At 46.0% G+C, this 17,266-nt stretch overlaps 1 protein-coding gene across 3 annotated transcripts in view; it reads right to left on the bottom strand.

The window, feature by feature from the left end:
• Positions 1–14,433, bottom strand: part of AGO2 (argonaute RISC catalytic component 2) — a 61,131-nt gene extending 46,698 nt beyond the window's left edge. For 2 of the 3 annotated variants that reach the window (XM_058177416.1, XM_058177417.1), the window contains exon 1: positions 14,224–14,433. In XM_058177416.1, coding sequence (XP_058033399.1) covers positions 14,224–14,269 — 46 coding nt within the window. In that variant the 5' untranslated portion in view covers positions 14,270–14,433. Of the gene's footprint in view, positions 1–12,827; positions 12,840–14,223 lie in introns of those variants that run through there. The other variant, XM_058177418.1, reaches the window with a different exon arrangement.
• Positions 14,434–17,266: the final 2,833 nt, after the last annotated feature.

Here is a 17,266-nt window from a genome sequence, read left to right as displayed (position 1 = left end):
ATTCAGAGAAAGTGTTGATGTCTCTTGTTGGGAAAGCTCTCCTTGTCCCTCCTGTCCACCCGTCCTGAATTGAATAACAATATTTTCAGTTAAACGAACATAGAACTATATCAATATTATATACAGTACTCAAAAGCTTTGGTGAAAGAAAATTAAAGAAACCACTTACCCAAGAAACTCTTAACATATCAGGGAGAAAGGCCTAGGCCATATCCCTCTCACATGAAGTTTCCAACTCAATGACAGTTTCCCTACCCAACAGAAATTGCACAGTATTCCTTCCACAACATACTGCTGCTGTCACCTAAAATATTTATGCGTGGAGAAAATATTTATGTGTGGAGAAAATGTTAGCTCCTCGTTTCTTGTTTGTAGTAATCAGGACTAAACATCAGAAATTACTGAAATGTAGGGGAAGGAGTGGCAGAACCTGGGGGTGGAGTTGAAAAGAGGCATCAGCCTAGAATCCCTATGTAGCCACAAGAAAACTAAGCCCAACTCCGCTTGAATGCCATTGACTGTCATTTAACTCCTAGCAGATGCTGACTGTCAGTTGAGAAGATCCCTGTGCATAAGCATCAGCTTCACTGGATCTTCATGTGTGGACCTGAACTTTCTTGACCGACATGGATGCTTTAATGAGCTTCACAATTAAAGAGGAAGCCAAATACCATGTTTCCCTGAAAATAGGACACCCCCTGATAATAAGCCCAATCAGGCTTTTGAGCGCATGCGCTAAAATAAGTCCACCCTGAAAATAAGCCTTCCCCCAAAATATTTAAACGCATGCAGCCGGTCCCCGCCATTTCCTCTGGTTAGGGTTAGGGAGACAGAGGTGGTAATCAGGTAAGACGGCAAGAGGAGCCCCGTCATGCTCCATGTGCCCCAAAATAATAAGACCTCCCCAAAATAATAAGACCTCCCCAAGTAAGGCCAAGCGCTTACTTCTGGGTTCAAAAACATATAAGACAGGGTTTATTTTCAGGGAAACATGGTACATATGTGAGATTTATTTCATTCTATAAAGGACCACTGCAATGCAACAATATCTGATTGTCAGCAAGAGCATCCAATTCTTTATTTTGTTGCCAATCAGTCTATTCCATTCAAATTTATGCACATTTGACCACAATACCCATCAAATGCCTTGGAAGTAGTAATCCAACCTACTTTGGGGACAAGAGACTACCGTAGAACAGGCTGCTACAAACTTGGTGCTTGAAGGGTCATAAAATTATATGATTACATTTAAAAGAAAGAATATCTTCAAAGTAATTATCTTCATGAAACAACCTGCCTTTTGGCAAATCCCTTCAAAGAAGGTGAGCAGACTTTTTTCTTCCCATCTTTTCCAAGTACTTTTTTTTTTTTAAATTACAACATAATTGTAATTATGGTGGAAATGTAATGATGGTGGAAAAAATTTGGTTCACTTTTGGTGGGGAAATGGCGCAGAGGCTTAATGATGGGGAAAAGTGCCAGCCAGAAATGATGTGCACTCTGGTGGTTCGAGCCCAGCTCTTGAGATGGAGTGAGCTCCTGTCGCTCAATCCCTAGCTCCTGCCCACCCAGCAATTTGAAAGCATGAAATATTTTGAGTTAGATCAATGGGTACCACTTCAATGGGGAAAAAGCTAGCTGCACTCATGTGCGCAGGGAGCAGAAGCCAGCACTGGAACTAGCTGGACACAAAGCACTGCTACATGAAGCGAGGAGAGGAAAGACCAATGGAGGAGCCTGGAAGACCCACTAACCCAAACACTGCTAGTTAGCTGGGATAAAGTTAGCTCTCCCCCCACGGTTCACCAAGGATAGGCGCATAAGGGCTGAACAGAATGAACTAGCATTCTAGGCTATCAGGACTGCATTGTGTGTCTAGCATATGTAGATTTCCCTAACACTTTACACCATATGCTACCTACCTACCTTATCTACCTATCTACCTTCTCCAGCTATCCATCCATCCATCCATCCGGTTTCTATAGCTGCTTGTCTCAGCAAATGACTCTAGGTGGCTCACAGTATCGAAACGTATTTGATTTCCTACTGCCAAGCAGATGTCAATGAGAAGCTTACAAGCTGTAATAGATGCAACCACCAGTTCCCAGGTAAGCCAAAGGCTTTATGTAAACATGGAAGACACATCACTGACAGCCAAGGCCAGGTAAAGAACACCCAAATAGCTGTTGATGTAAAATGGTGTAAAATGATGTAAAATTAAAGCTTTTAATCTTAAAAGCTTTAACCAAAAACTTTCTACTATTGACCTCACCCCATTCTTAAGAGGACCATAAGGGGCGTGCATAAGCGCACAAACGTGCCTACCGTTCCTGTCCTATTGTTTTTCTTTTCTTCTTCCTATATATATATATATATATATATATATATATATATATATATATATATATATATATATATATATATATATATATATATGTCTTTCATTATTCGGGTTTTTTCTCGCGTAAAATTGGAAGTGTCTTGGCAACATTTCGACGAAGTCTCATTCGTCATCTTCAGGCTTCGAAACGTCGCCAAGACACTTCAAATTTTACGCGGGAGAAAACCCGAATAACCAAAGACCTACATACAAACACCGAAAACCTCAGAAAACATATATATATATATATATATATATATATATATATATATATATATATATATATATATATATATATATATATATATATATATATGCTTATACCTCCTAATATTTACTCATATATATGTTTATATACTATATAATCTTTTTGTATGATGCCTACATATATTGTTGTGACAAATAAAATAAATAAATAAATAAATAAGATTGAAACCCTGGAGACGGCCTGCCGGTATGGGGTTTTGCACTAGATCGTGTATATACATATAAATATACATGTACATATACAAAAATTAAATGCAACTAATGAATTCAGAATATTTATTAAAATGCTGGCAATTATAATTTAATTCAAATTTTGTCCTGATAATAAAATGTTGCTGTTGTTTCTACTGTTATTGATGTGGGGTTGAGTTTTGATACTGACTGCTGTATCACAGAAAGAAATTGTGACTTCAATGAATTCTCAAACATGCTTATTATGTAATATGTATTAATATGACCCATAATAACTACCCACTACTATTTATCCTCCATCTAATATTTTTCCAAAACTATCCAAGTTAGTAGTTTATATTATTTCATCCTCTTTTCTTTAAACTATTTTTCATAAAATGACATTCTAGTATTTTCACTAATTGTGGAAGAGACAGTTTTCCATTATTCACTTTTTTTAGCCCATGCTCAATTTTAGACAATTAAATCATGTTCCTAGATTTAATTCTCAGCCCTTAACCTCTAAAACATTCTGAGCTGCAGTGAACAAAGCCACAAGTGTTATTTCTAACGTGTGTTCAACAGACAGCAGGAATTTCTTCAGAGGCTGCATATTAAGTCAACATTTTCATTAATCCACCAACAACATCAACTTCAGCAACTCAAATGCCCTCATTCTTAAAAAGTCATCTTTCAAAGGTAAAAGGTGAACCCATCAGCTTTTATTTGATCTCATTTGTCATTAAATTGTGTATTTCCCATTCTGATCTGGAAGGTTTTAGGGTGTTTTGCTGTCCCAATTTGGTGGCACAAAACTAGCCCACTAGAATTAAGATCACGTGAAGTGTTAATACTATTTTATAATGCATGGAATGGCAATTACGAAATGGGATCTTAGATGTTGATTTTTGTTGCGAAAAATCATGCCTTTGGCTTTAACATCACATTTTTAGTAAGATAGAAGTTTACTCTAGCACACCAATTTTGATTATTCCCTGTCACACAAAAACATTTTCTGCTAAAAGGAAGGACAGTATGGTCAGTTCAGAATAGTATGACACACATAACAAGACTGATTTTACCCAAGATACTCACACAATACTTATTCTATTATATAACTATCTTGAAGGCCAATATACTATTGTTCACAGCCTATCAACTGGAAGTTAAGTGTACAGTCAGGATCCAAAATTTCTGTCTTTTTTAGGCAGGGGTGGCACAACTTGCCATCAGAAGTTGTGGGTGCTCCATCACTGGAGGCTTTTAAGGAAAGACTGGACAGCCACTCGTCTCAAATTGTATAGGGTTTCCAGCTTGAGCAGGGGGTCAGACTAGGAGACCTCCAAGGTCCCTTCCAACTCTGTTATTCTGTTACATGTAAGCTTCTTCAGTTCTGACTGAATGGTGGGGAAATTTTTTGAACTGAAGAAGCTTCTTAGGTGAGAAGCGAAATATTTTCAAGGGGGAAAAAAAGTCCAATCACCTTTTGGAAAGCACCTCTGGGATTTTGCCCTGTCCTGGATGAATGATGGCATAAGGTCTTCTGCTTTGGGCAGGGGGTTGGACTAGAAGACCTCCAAGGCCCCTTCCAGCCCTGATTCTATGTAATTCTATGTTTCTCCAGAGCAAACCACCCATTACTATAAATGATTCTGTGACTTCAGTTTCTATTTCAAAAGCACATGGAACATTTTGCCCTGATGAACAAAGCATGTAATCAATTCTAAATTATTTTTGAGAGTCTGTATTGTTACCCACAACAATTAAGTGGAGGAGACCATGGAAACAAGCTGTTTGAGGTTTCTGGATTGACATAAATGGCAGAGGTAACTAGTTTGGTTTCCAAAGGCTTGATCAATCTCTTTGCCTGAGTTCCCCCAGGTCAGTAGCTACCTTGGCCTCAACAGAGAAAAATTATGAAACAGCATTTTAATGAAAATGGTAGACTTCTTGATCCTTTCAATAAGTTACAGTTCCATTTTATACAGACACACACACTTTAAAGAGAATTCAATCTATCAATGTATAATTATTGCCTGAATGACTACACCTTTCACCCATGCACCAAACACATTATTAAAAATGAGCCTATATTTTACAATGTATATTTTATATGCAACTGTATATAATACTTACAAATGGTACGAGGCATAAGTGCTGCATATACTCCCATTTCTTCCCTGAGTTTTTTTTTTTTTCAAAAAATGCAGTCTGTTATTAACAGCAGCTAGCTGCAATTACTGCAGGTTCTAGTCCCACCAGGCCCAAGATTGACTCAGCCTTCCATCCTTTATAAGGTAGGTAAAATGAGGACCCAGATTGTTGGGAGCAATAAGTTGACTTTGTATATAAATATACAAATAGAATGAAGACTATTGCTAACATAGTGTAAGCCACCCTGAGTCTTCGGAGAAGGGCGGGATATAAATGCAAATAAAAAAAAAAAAAGTGGGGATTTTTTCCATTTTCAATATTTCTAGAGATTTTGCCTCTTTAACTTGGGAAGGGATGGACAGTTCCTCCACCCTCACTGGATCAAGTCCTGGAGAAATGTCAACTTTCACTGCCAACCCTGAGACAGTAAGCACTTCAGATCACAATGCTATGCAACTCGAAATCTTATGCTCCAAGCCAATGCATTCAAAAACATTTATCACTTATGTTTTGGGGAAACCGGATGGCTCCAACTTTTGAGACGTCCAGTTGCAGACTAAAAGTGCTGACTTCTGCGATTCTTCAACTACAAATCCTATCTGAGGTTTTGTTAAGCTTTACTGGAGCGTTTCCTCACACAAAAATGCCACAGTAGAGAATCAAACAAGCCACAACCACAGTGGGACTCTGAAAAGCAGCTGCTAAGAAAGCAAATCCTGTGTCAAATGTACGGTTGGGCTGAAAGCTTTTTTAACTCATGGCAAAAGGCCATGAAAAGAAAAATGCAGCCTAGATGATCACCCAGGGCCAGCTCAGAATAAGACTACAAGGAGATTTTTAGCAGTGTTGTTTTGTTATGCCCTACAAGATCACATGCATTGGTACAATCATCTTGCTGGGTGTGCATATACATATTAGACACCTCTAGTATATCTGTCCTCCCCTCTCAGCCCAGCAGCCAGTGACATACAGGTAGTCCTTGTTTAATGACACTAACTAGGACTAGAAATTCTATCTTTAAGCAACGTTCTCATAAGTATGTGACCACACCGCTGACAGCAGTTCTAGCAATCTCCCACTGCTTATGTGAATGTAACCAAAGAGTTCCTTGACTTTGCCTGTGAGAAGCTGGCAGGAAAGGTTGCAAATTGTGTTCAGATGAATGTAGGGATGCTGCAACAGCCATAAGCACAAAGTTTAGTCACAACAAGTGATTGTTAAATAACCTTTGGTTGTGAAGGTGCTAGACTAGAAGGGAAATGCAGGTTCCCCACAGAAGTTGACTGGCATGACTTTGGGCCAGTCACTCTCTCACACCCCAAGAACCAGGTGGTCCAGTGGTGAAGGCTGGCCTGTTGCTCCAGAGTGACTTAGTGGTCTCCCATCTTCTATCTAGTACCTTCTCAGCCATGGAAGTATCCTAGGAGAACTCCGGGTCAGCCTCTCCCTGTCAGCTTTACATCGGAAAGTCAAAAAACATTGCTCTAAAATACTGATTGGGGCAGCATGGCAGATTATGTCCCTAGCCCTTCAGGCTTTATCCTGTGGCAGATTAATCCAGGCTTATAATATGCATGAAATCTAAAGTATAAAATATGACTGTACAGGAGTATCAGTAATCAATAGTTTCAGATTCCAAAACTGTGACAATTAAGTGCAATTATATTTTTGCAGCATGGAAAATTTAAAACTATTTTTGGGAGGCCGTTCTAAAGGGAGAATTTCAGACACAACGTAAAACAGAAGATACCATATATAGCAGTCAAATCTTGTTTTTGTAATCAAGAAGCAGCCCTCTCCTAACTCAAGCAGGGATGTTCATTACAACCAACAGAACAGAAATTAAGGCTCCTGAATCACAGCGTGAGTGAAAATTATTCTAATGGGAGAACGTTGCAACAACAAAAGATGAGGTTAACAACTTGCTTAATTAAGAATTCCCTACGTAGAAGGTTGTCTGGTCCAGCAACCTCTTTTGGACAACCTAATTTAGCTAATACTTATGGCAGGGGTCTCCAGCCTTGGTAACTTTAAGACTTGTGGACTTCAACTCCCAGAGTTCCTCAAGCCAGCAAAGCTTATAAATGCTTCTTTGCGGGAGGGGGTCTTTCCCGCTGCCTTGAAAGAGGCGGTGGCGAGACCTCTCCTCAAGAAGCCTTCCCTGGACCCGGCTGTTTTAGGAAATTATCGTCCGGTCTCCAACCTTCACTTTACGGCGAAGGTTGTAGAGAGTGTGGTGGCATGTCAGCTACCCCAGTACCTGGATGAAACTGTCTATCTGGACCCGTTCCAGTCCGGCTTTTGGCCCGGGTACAGTACGGAGACGGCTTTGGTCGCGTTGGTGGATGATCTCTGGAGGACCAGGGATAAGGGTTACTCCTCTGCCCTGGTCCTATTAGACCTCTCAGCAGCTTTCGATACCATCGACCATGGTATCTTGCTGCGCCAGTTAGAGGGGTTGGGAGTGAGAGGCACCATTTATCGGTGGTTCTCCTCCTACTTCTCTGACCGGACGCAGACGGTGTTGACAGGGGGGCAGAGATTGACTCCGAGGCGCCTCATGTGTGGGGTGCCGCAGGGATCGATTCTCTCGCCTCTCCTGTTCAACATCTACATGAAGCCACTGGGTGAGATCATCAGCGGTTTTGGGGTGAGATACCAACTGTACGCTGATGACACGCAGCTGTACTTTTCCACCCCAGGCCACCCCAACGAAGCTATCAAAGTACTGTCCCGGTGTCTGGAAGCCGTACGGGTCTGGATGGGGAGGAACAGGCTCAAACTTAATCCCTCCAAGACGGAGTGGCTGTGGATGCTGGCACCCCGGTACAGTCAGCTGCAGCCGCGGCTGTCTGTTGGGGGCGAGTCATTGGCCCCGATGGAAAGGGTGCGCAACTTGGGCGTGCTCCTGGATGGGCGGTTGTCTTTCGAAGACCATTTGACAGCCGTCTCCAGGAAAGCTTTTTATCAGGTTCGCCTGATCCACCAGTTGCGGCCCTTCCTGGACCGGGATGCCCTATGCACAGTCACTCATGCTCTCGTTACCTCTCGCCTGGACTATTGCAATGCTCTCTACATGGGGCTCCCCTTGAAGAGCACCCGGAGACTCCAGTTAGTCCAGAATGTGGCTGCGCGGGTTATTGAGGGAGCGGTTCGGAGCTCCCATGTAACACCTATCCTACGCAGACTGCACTGGCTGCCTATTGTCTTCCGGGTGCGCTTCAAGGTGTTAGTTACTACCTTTAAAGCGCTTCATGGCTTAGGACCGAGATACCTACGGGACCGTCTACTGCCAACGTCTATCTCCCAACGACCGGTGCGCTCTCACAGAGAGGGGCTCCTCAGGGTGCTGTCAGCCAAGCAATGTCGGCTGGCGGACCCCAGGGGGAGGGCCTTCTCTGTGGGGGCTCCTACCCTATGGAACGAGCTTCCCCCTGGACTCCGACAAATACCTGACCTTAGAACCTTCCGCCGCAAACTTAAAACCTACTTATTTCGTCTTGCTGGACTCGCTTAAATTTTAAATTATCAAATTGATTTTATGGGTTTTAAATTTTTTGTAAATTTTAGAGGGTAATATTTTATCTATAAGTAGCCATATCAAATAGGTTTTTTAAGGGTTGTTCTTAGTTTTGTATTGTTGTTTTTTCCTGTATTTTATTCTTGGCTGTACACCGCCCTGAGTCCTTCGGGAGAAGGGCGGTCTATAAATAAAAATATTCTATTCTATTCTATTCTATTCTAACTCTGGGAGTTGAAGTCCACAAATCTTAAAGTTGCCAAGGTTGGAGACCACTGACTTATGGCATTCCAGCCGACAGCACATATGTGGCCATCATGAAACTGATGGTTGGGCATCTATCCAGTAGTATCACTACATTTTAAGACAATCAATTTCATGGATCATGTTGCAAAGAATACTTTCTTCTAAGTCTTCTGCCAATCAATTTCACTAGACAGTCAAGGAACTAGATTCAAGGAAGCACCACTCCCATGATCTGTGAAATTCTCTCTTAAAAACCACTTTTGTCAACTTCAAACGGAAGCCCATCAACCATATGGGAATCCATGACCCTCAAGATGCCGCTTAACCACAATTCCCACTTCTCCCAGCTAGCATGGGCAATGGTGAGAGAAGATGAGAGTTGGAGTGTGAGCCATCTGGGAAGTCATGGTTCCACATACTTTTATTAGGAAAGAACTTTTCCACCATGCACCCTTAAGTTGGAAACCAGCTATCAATCTTTCAGAGTAGACCAGGTTAGGAAATAGATTTTGAAGGACTAGAAGCGTCCTTTATTACAATCGAATCTTGCAAGTTTCTCTCCCTCTTATACCCAGAGTCAGGGAAGTAGGCGGGAGCTAGACAGAATTCCTTTGTAATACTCTCCCACTTCTTTGGATCTAACACAAGTTTAGCCTGCAAATAATTATTTCCTAAAGGCCTCCTGGTTCCTTCTCCAAGGTCATCTCCCTAGCTTCCTATATCAGCTAGCAATTAAGTTACCATTCTGGATTTCAACCCAGTCCTCTTCTTTCACCACAGGGATGACCGTAGTCTGCCCAGGTGGGCTCTGTTGCTTTATTCCTCCCACCTATGGTCTTAAAGGATCTGCCATTTCCATTGGCAAACTTTCTTCATATACCCTTCCTCCATTGACTTGGCCTTGTACTTGACCTTTTTGGACCTGTTTGACTTCTCTAGCATGTTCATCTACTTAACATATCCAAAGTTAGTAGCGATACTGTTGTTGGGACAACCCAGCCCAAGGAAATCAGAAAGTATCCCTTGATCTTCTTCAATTGTTCTTCCCTGCTCCTACCTCAGTTTTAATTTCAGAATGGGCCTCTGGTGGCTCAGCAGACTAAGTCTGTCTGTTATTAACACAGCTGCTTGCAATTACTGCAAGTTCAAGTCCCACCAGGCCCAAGGTTGACTCAGCCTTCCATCCTTTATAAGATAGGTAAAATGAGGACCCAGATTGTTGGGGGCAATAAAGTTGACTTTGTATATAATATACAAAATGGATGAAGACTATTGCTTAACACAGTGTAAGCCGCCCTGAGTCTTCGGAGAAGGGCGGGATATAAATTCAAAAAAAAAAAGAATGCTTGACTTAGGCAACATCAACGGGCTGTTGAATAAAACACCAATTGGGCATTTAAGGTTGGATCAACCACCTTCTTATAGAGGTTGCCAGAAGCAACCTCTATAGGAAATAATATTCCTCTTTAACATAATTATAACAGTCCCAATATAATTCCCACGAGAGAATATTTGTCATCGCATAATCGTTATGCAGAGGTAATTGGAAGACCACCATTATGGATACTTTTTAAAAGCAGTAGAAGGTCTACAGAGGGGGTGGATAGGAGACAGAAACCAATTGAAGAGAATAAACCGAAAGCACAATGTAGCCGAAATAAAATACCTAAAAATAAATAACTTTTTTTTTTAAAAAAGTAGATAAACGATGTGTTGATAGAATATTTGCAGCTCAGGGTTGTGGACTGCAGAGCCCTTGTTGCTCCTTTTGAGCTTGGTGGCTTTTCTTGCAGATGTTTCATTACCCAATTAAGTCCCCACAACAACAACAACAAAAACCTAATATTTACTAAACTTACATCCTGCCCATCTCACTGTTGAAGCAACTCCACTAATCATTCTCCCCCCCCCCCTCCGACTTTCCTAGAGCAGCTTTTTTTTTTTTCCTTTTCATTTTCTGGGTTGGGGGGGAAAAAAGGCAAATAAAAGCTTTTCATCCCTGCCAGGCTGCCAGGGATGCAAAGCTGGCTGAGGAGTTCTGGGAGTTGAAGTCCACAAGTCTTAAAGTGGCCAAGGTTGGAGACCCCTGATCTAGTTCACCCTCTTGCTCAAGCAGGAGACCCTATGCCATTTCTGACAAGTGGCCATCCAGTCTCTTCTTGAAAGCCACCAGTGATGGAAGCACCCACAGTGTCTGAGGGCACGCTGTTCCCTTGGCTGTTAAATGATTCCTAAATAGCTCCTTGGTATGGGCTAACTTGACAGTCCATGTGACTTCACAGGAAATATCCATGAGCAGACCCATCTAAACTTGATCAGAAAGATTAACTGACAAATCTAGATGGTCCTTCAATTCCCCCATGATATTTAAGGAATATAATATATGCATCAGCAGAGACACATCAAAAAGGGCTGGGAAGTGGCTCACCAGGCTAATGCAGCCTGTTATTAACACACAGCTGCCTGCAATTACAATTACTGCAGGCTCGAGTCCCACCAGGCCCAAGGTTGACTCAGCCTTCCATCCTTTATAAGGTAGGTAAAATGAGGACCCAGATTGTTGGGGGGGGGCAATAAGTTGACTTTGTATATAAATATACAAATAGGATGAGACTATTGCCTTACACAATGTAAGCCGCCCTGAGTCTTCGGAGAAGGGCGGGATATAAATTCAAATAAAAACATATAAAGAACGGTTGCTGGAACTGGGTATGTCTAGTTTAATGAAGAGGTCTAGGGCAGGGGTCTCCAACCTTGGTCCCTTTAAGACTTGTGGACTTCAACTCCCAGAGTCCCTCAGACAGCAAAGGTGGCTGAGGAACTCTGGGAGTTGAAGTCCACAAGTCTCAAAGGGACCAAGGTTGGAGACCCCTGGACTAGAGCCTCAATCCTTGCAAGATGGACAAAAAAAAAACAAGGCGAAGGCCCTCAAAAGAGACACCAGACGCTCAGGGAGAGAAGAACTACACTTCCCAGCACCCACCGTTCCATAAGCCACCTCCTCCTCCTCGGCTCCCTTGGAAACCCATAAGCCACCCCAGAGCTTCCTAACCAGGCCTGGTTTTTTGTGGGTTTTTTTTTTTTTTTTTTTTGCAAAGGAGGAAAAAAAAAGAAAGAAAAAACCCACCCAGGCTGCCTTAAGCAACAAGCCGGCTTCTCCCCCCCCCCCCAACAGGGTTTTTTTTCTTCCCGTGAAAGGGGAAGAACCGGGTTGGGAACACGCGTGGAGGGGTGGGGGTGGGGGGGGAAAGGAGACCCTCGAAGGGAGAGAAACACGCGGGAACTTCTGAACGGGGCTCGCTTAGATTCCAGCAATATCAAGTTTATGAGGATGGTGATTGTAATCTCCTCCGGTGCAACCAGATTATCAAATTATTGGGGTGTTTTTTTTTTAATACATCGAGCACCCCGTTTATAGCCAAAACGTCGGGTTGGGGGGAGAAAGGGGGAAATGGGGAAAAAAACACCCAAATCAAGGCCTGCCCGGATTGACCTGAGGTATTTCTCCCCCTCCCCTCCCCCCCCCCCCGCAAAGGAGGGAGCTGCCTCAGACAAACTGCAGCCCCCCTTTTTTCTTCTTCTTCTTCTTCTTGGCGGGATTCCTCAGGAAGAGACCAACGCTCCCCTCAACGGCCGCCTCGGGCTCGTCGTGAGGGGAAAAAAAAAAAAAAGGAGGGGGGTTTCCCCTCAGGGAAAGACGCCTTTCCCACGGCCGCCTCTTCACACACACACCTAAAGGAGGCTCCTCACGTTCAGCGTGTTACACGCGGGTTTTTCCCCCCCCCTCCCTGAGGCACCTTTCCCCCCGCCCGGCCACAAAAGTCTCCTCAGAGCTGGGCCCGCCGCGCTCCTTCCCGGCCGGGCTGCTCCCCCCTCAGGCCCAGCATCTGAGGGTTGTCGGGGAGGGGGCCCTCGGGGCCTCCTTCCCGCGCGCCACCAGCGCCGGAGCCCCCTCAGACTCGAGCCCCGAGCGGCCCCGAGGCCCAGCGCCGGCTCCCCGTCAGGCCCGCCGGCACTTATTCTGGCCCCGTCCTCGCCCTCCCGCCTTTCTTTCGTTTCTCCCTGTCTCCTCACCCACCCAGGACTCACCGGGTCCCGCGGCGGCCCTGGGGCGGCTCCCCGGCCGGGTCCATGGCGGCCGGGCGCCGGGCTGCGTGGGAGGCGAGCGGCGCGGGAGTCCAGGCGGCGGCGAGGGCAGGAGCAACGGCGGCGGCAGGGGCGGCCGAAAGAAAGGAAACCCGCCTCCGCCCGCGCCTCCGCCCCGAGAGGCTGGCAATGGGGCCGCCCTCCCTGCGGCCGCCCCGCGCTTCTCGCCGCCGCCCGGCCGCCCCGTTTCAGCTTCCCGGGCCCGGCGGGGAGGGCCCCGGCCGAGCACCCCCGCCGGCCTTCGGGGGACGAGGCAGGCGGGCGCTCGAGCGGCCGGTTCCCACGTGCCGGGCAGCGTCAGCGCCGGTTCTGCCCCGGTGGCACCGGGACCAGAACCGGGCAGATCCCGCTTTTTTGAGCCGGCCGTTGCAGGATTGGGCCTCGTCGTTTTTTGGCTGACCCGCGAGTAAGCGTGTCGTGTGAACGCGGCGCTCGCGTGTCGCCCGCCGCCGCTGCTTTCGCGGGACCCTTTTCCTCCGAGTTAACGGGTTGTGGGGGGGGGGATGCCGGTTCAACGGCTTGCCGCGGATCCTTGCGAGGCGGCTTGTGGCTTTTGAAACGAAAGGAATGGACGCCGGCGAGGGAGAGGTGGAAGAGTCGCCCTGCAAAGCGGAGTTTTTTGTTGTTTTTTTAACCTGTCTCGTTTATTTAAACCCGCACATTGTTTAGCCGTTCAGATAAATGTAATGTGTGTCTTTTGATAAACGAGCTGGCAATCGTTCCGTTGGTCTGAAACGGTATAGCTTCCTGCCTGACCGGGGGTTGGACTAGAAGACCTCTAAGGTCCCTTCCGAGCTGTATAATTCACAGCATATGATTCCCTTCTTGTCTTTGGTAGCTTTATTTCTAAACCCATCCTGGAGATCGCATCATGCAACTAAGTTAATATTCATTGCATATCATGGCTTAACGTGTTATACGGCTTCCAGGGGTGTTCTGCCCAATGCCCAAATAGCCATTAACACACACAAACACACATACACACACACCTAAAGGAGGCTCCTCACGTTCAGCGTGTTACACGCGGGTTTTTCCCCTCCTGAGGCACCTTTCCCGCCCGGCCACAAAAGTCTCCTCAGAGCTGGGCCCGCCGCGCTCCTTCCCGGCCGGGCTGCTCCCCCCTCAGGCCCAGCATCTGAGGGTTGTCGGGGAGGGGGCCCTCGGGGCCTCCTTCCCGCGCGCCACCAGCGCCGGAGCCCCCTCAGACTCGAGCCCCGAGCGGCCCCGAGGCCCAGCGCCGGCTCCCCGTCAGGCCCGCCGGCACTTATTCTGGCCCCGTCCTCGCCCTCCCGCCTTTCTTTCGTTTCTCCCTGTCTCCTCACCCACCCCCGGGACTCACCGGGTCCCGCGGCGGCCCCGGGGGCGGCTCCCCCGGCCGGGTACATGGCGGCCGAGCGCCGGGCTGCGTGGGAGGCGAGCGGCGCGGGAGTCCAGGCGGCGGCGAGGGCAGGAGCAACGGCGGCGGCAGGGGCGGCCGAAAGAAAGGAAACCCGCCTCCGCCCGCGCCTCCGCCCCGAGAGGCTGGCAATGGGGCCGCCCCCCCTGCGGCCGCCCCGCGCTTCTCGCCGCCGCCCGGCCGCCCCGTTTCAGCTTCCCCGGCCCAGCGGGGAGAGTCCCGGCCGAGCATCTCCGCCGGCCTTCCGGGGACGAGGCGGGCGCCCGAGCGGCCGGTTCCCACGTGCCGGGCAGCGTCGGCGCCGGTTCTGCCCCGGTGGCACCGGGACCCGAACCGGGCAGATCCCGCTTTTTTGAGCCGGCCGTTGCAGGATTGGGCCTCGTCGTTTTTTGGCTGACCCGCGAGTAAGCGTGTCGTGTGAACGCGGCGCTCGCGTGTCGCCCGCCGCCGCCGCCGCTTTCGCGGGGCCCCTTTCCTCCGAGTTAACGGGTTGTGGGGGGGGGGGACCGGGTCAACGGCTTGCCGCGGAGCCTTGCGAGGCGGCTTGTGGCTTTTGAAACGAAAGGAATGGACGCCGGCGAGGGAGAGGTGGAAGAGTCGCCCTGCAAAGCGGAGTTTTTTGTTGTTTTTTTAACCTGTCTCGTTTATTTAAACCCGCACATTGTTTAGCCATTCAGATAAATGTAATGTGTGTTTTTTGATAAACGAGCTGGCAATCGTTCCGTTGGTCTGAAACGGTATAGCTTCCTGCCTGACCAGGGGGTTGGACTAGAAGACCTCTAAGGTCCCTTCCGAGCTGTATAATTCACAGCATATGATTCCCTTCTTGTCTTTGGTAGCTTAATTTCTAAACCCATCCTGGAGATCGCATCATGCAACTAAGTTAATATTCATTGCATATCATGGCTTAACGTGTTATACGGCTTCCAGGGCTGTTCTGCCTAATGCCCAAATAGAATAGAATAGAATAGAATTTTTACACAAGGACTTTGTCTTGGTGCATATGCTCTCAGTGTACATAAAAGAAAAGATACCTTCATCAAGGTACAACATTTACAACACAATTGATGATCAATAGATCAATATAAATCATAAGGATTGCCAGCAACAAGTTATAGTCATACAGTCCTAAGTGGAAAGAGATTGGTGATGGGAACTATGAAACGATTAATAGTAGTGCAGATTCAGTAAATAGTCTGACAGTGTTGAGGGAATTATTTGTTTAGCAGAGTGATGGCCTTCGGGAAAAAACTGTTCTTGTGTCTAGTTGTTCTGGTGTGCAGTGCTCTATAGCGTCGTTTTGAGGGTAGGAGTTGAAACAATTTATGTCCAGGATGTGAGGGATCTGCAAATATTTTCACGGCCCTCTTCTTGATTCGTGCAGTATACAGGTCCTCAATGGAAGGCAGGTTGGTAGCAATTATTTTTCCTGCAGTTCTAATTATCCTCTGAAGTCTGTGTTTTTCTTGTTGGGTTGCAGAACCGAACCAGACAGTTATAGAGGTGCAAATGACAGACTCAATAATTCCTCTGTAGAATAGCCATTAACACACATACACACACACCCAGTGCTTCTGCTGGTTGAACCCTGAGCAGGTGATGAAGGCAGCCCTTTAAGTCCTCAGATCTTCAGGTTGCCAAGGTTGAGAAACTTGGTGGTTTCCTGCTGGCTGTTGATGTCTGATGAGAGAGGAGGAAAATGAGTCATAAATTGTCCCATCAATCCATGTCCTAATTTGCCCTTCTGGCTTTGGTCTGTCAACGGTTTCACCTATTGATGTTCTTTAAAAAAAAAAATACAGAAAACCTATAGTCCAGAAAAACTCAGAGAGACAAAAACTCGGATTGTTATCCCAGCCGATTTTGATTAATAGCAATACAATTTAGACTTACATGCCACTTCAAAGTGCTTTACAGCCCTCTCTGAGTGGTTTAGAGTCAATCTCTTGCCCCCAGTAATCTGGGTCCTCCTCATTTTACCAACCTCAAAAGGATAGAGGGCTGAGTCAACTTTGAGCCAGTCGGGATCAAACTGCTGGCAGCTGGCACTCAGCAAAAGTAGCCTGCAGTACTGCTTTGTACCTCCTCAAAACACAACCTCTTTGAGCCCCTCCATCCTAAAGGAAATCAACCCTGACCGTGGAGGCTTTTAAAGAAGAGACTGGACAACCACTTATCTGAAATGGTATAGGGTCTCCTGCTTGAGCAGGGGGTTGGACTAGAAGACCTTCAAGGTCTCTTCCAACTCTTGCTATTTTGAAGCTGAAGCTCCAAACACTTTGGCCACTAAATAAGAAGAGAGGACTCCTTGGAAAAGACCCAGATGCTGGTTAAAATGGAAGGCAAAAGGAGAAGGGGACGGCAGAGGATGAAATGGTGTCATTGAAATGATGCACATGACTTTGGGCAAACATGGGGTGACATTGGAGGATAGGGGGCACTGGCATGTGATGATCTGTAGAGTCATGAAGTTGGGCATAGGAACTGAACAACAAAATTCCCTTCTACTTTTACCATCCTAAGCAGCCTTTTTTTTTCTACTCCAGTTGCATTATATACTCAAAGAATGAGTCTAATTCTGTTTGATAATTGGAGCCACAATTGAGCAGTTAAGCTTTTAAGCTCAGGGATGATTGACCAACCAGTTCTTGCAATCCATCGGTTATCTCCAAATCCATAATCTGAAAGAGTCAGTTTTATTTCTCCCCTCCTTTCTCTTTTTTTTTTTTTTTTTTAATTGAAAGAGTTTTAAAAAAACAAAAACATTTTTCCCCCTTTTTTCCCCCTCCCAAAAACAAACAGAAAACCTATAGTCCAGAAAAACTCAGAGAGACAAAAACTCGGATTGTTATCCCAGCCGATTTTGATTAATAGCAATACAATTTAGACTTACATGCCACTTCAAAGTGCTTTACAGCCCTCTCTGAGTGGTTTAGAGTCAATCTCTTGCCCCCAGTAATCTGGGTCCTCCTCATTTTACCAACCT

The sequence above is a fragment of the Ahaetulla prasina genome, chromosome 3 (assembly GCF_028640845.1).
Source record: "Ahaetulla prasina isolate Xishuangbanna chromosome 3, ASM2864084v1, whole genome shotgun sequence".
Lineage (NCBI taxonomy): Eukaryota > Metazoa > Chordata > Lepidosauria > Squamata > Colubridae > Ahaetulla > Ahaetulla prasina.
Note: the sequence above shows the minus strand (reverse complement) of the source record. Positions and strands in the feature narration are given on the sequence as shown.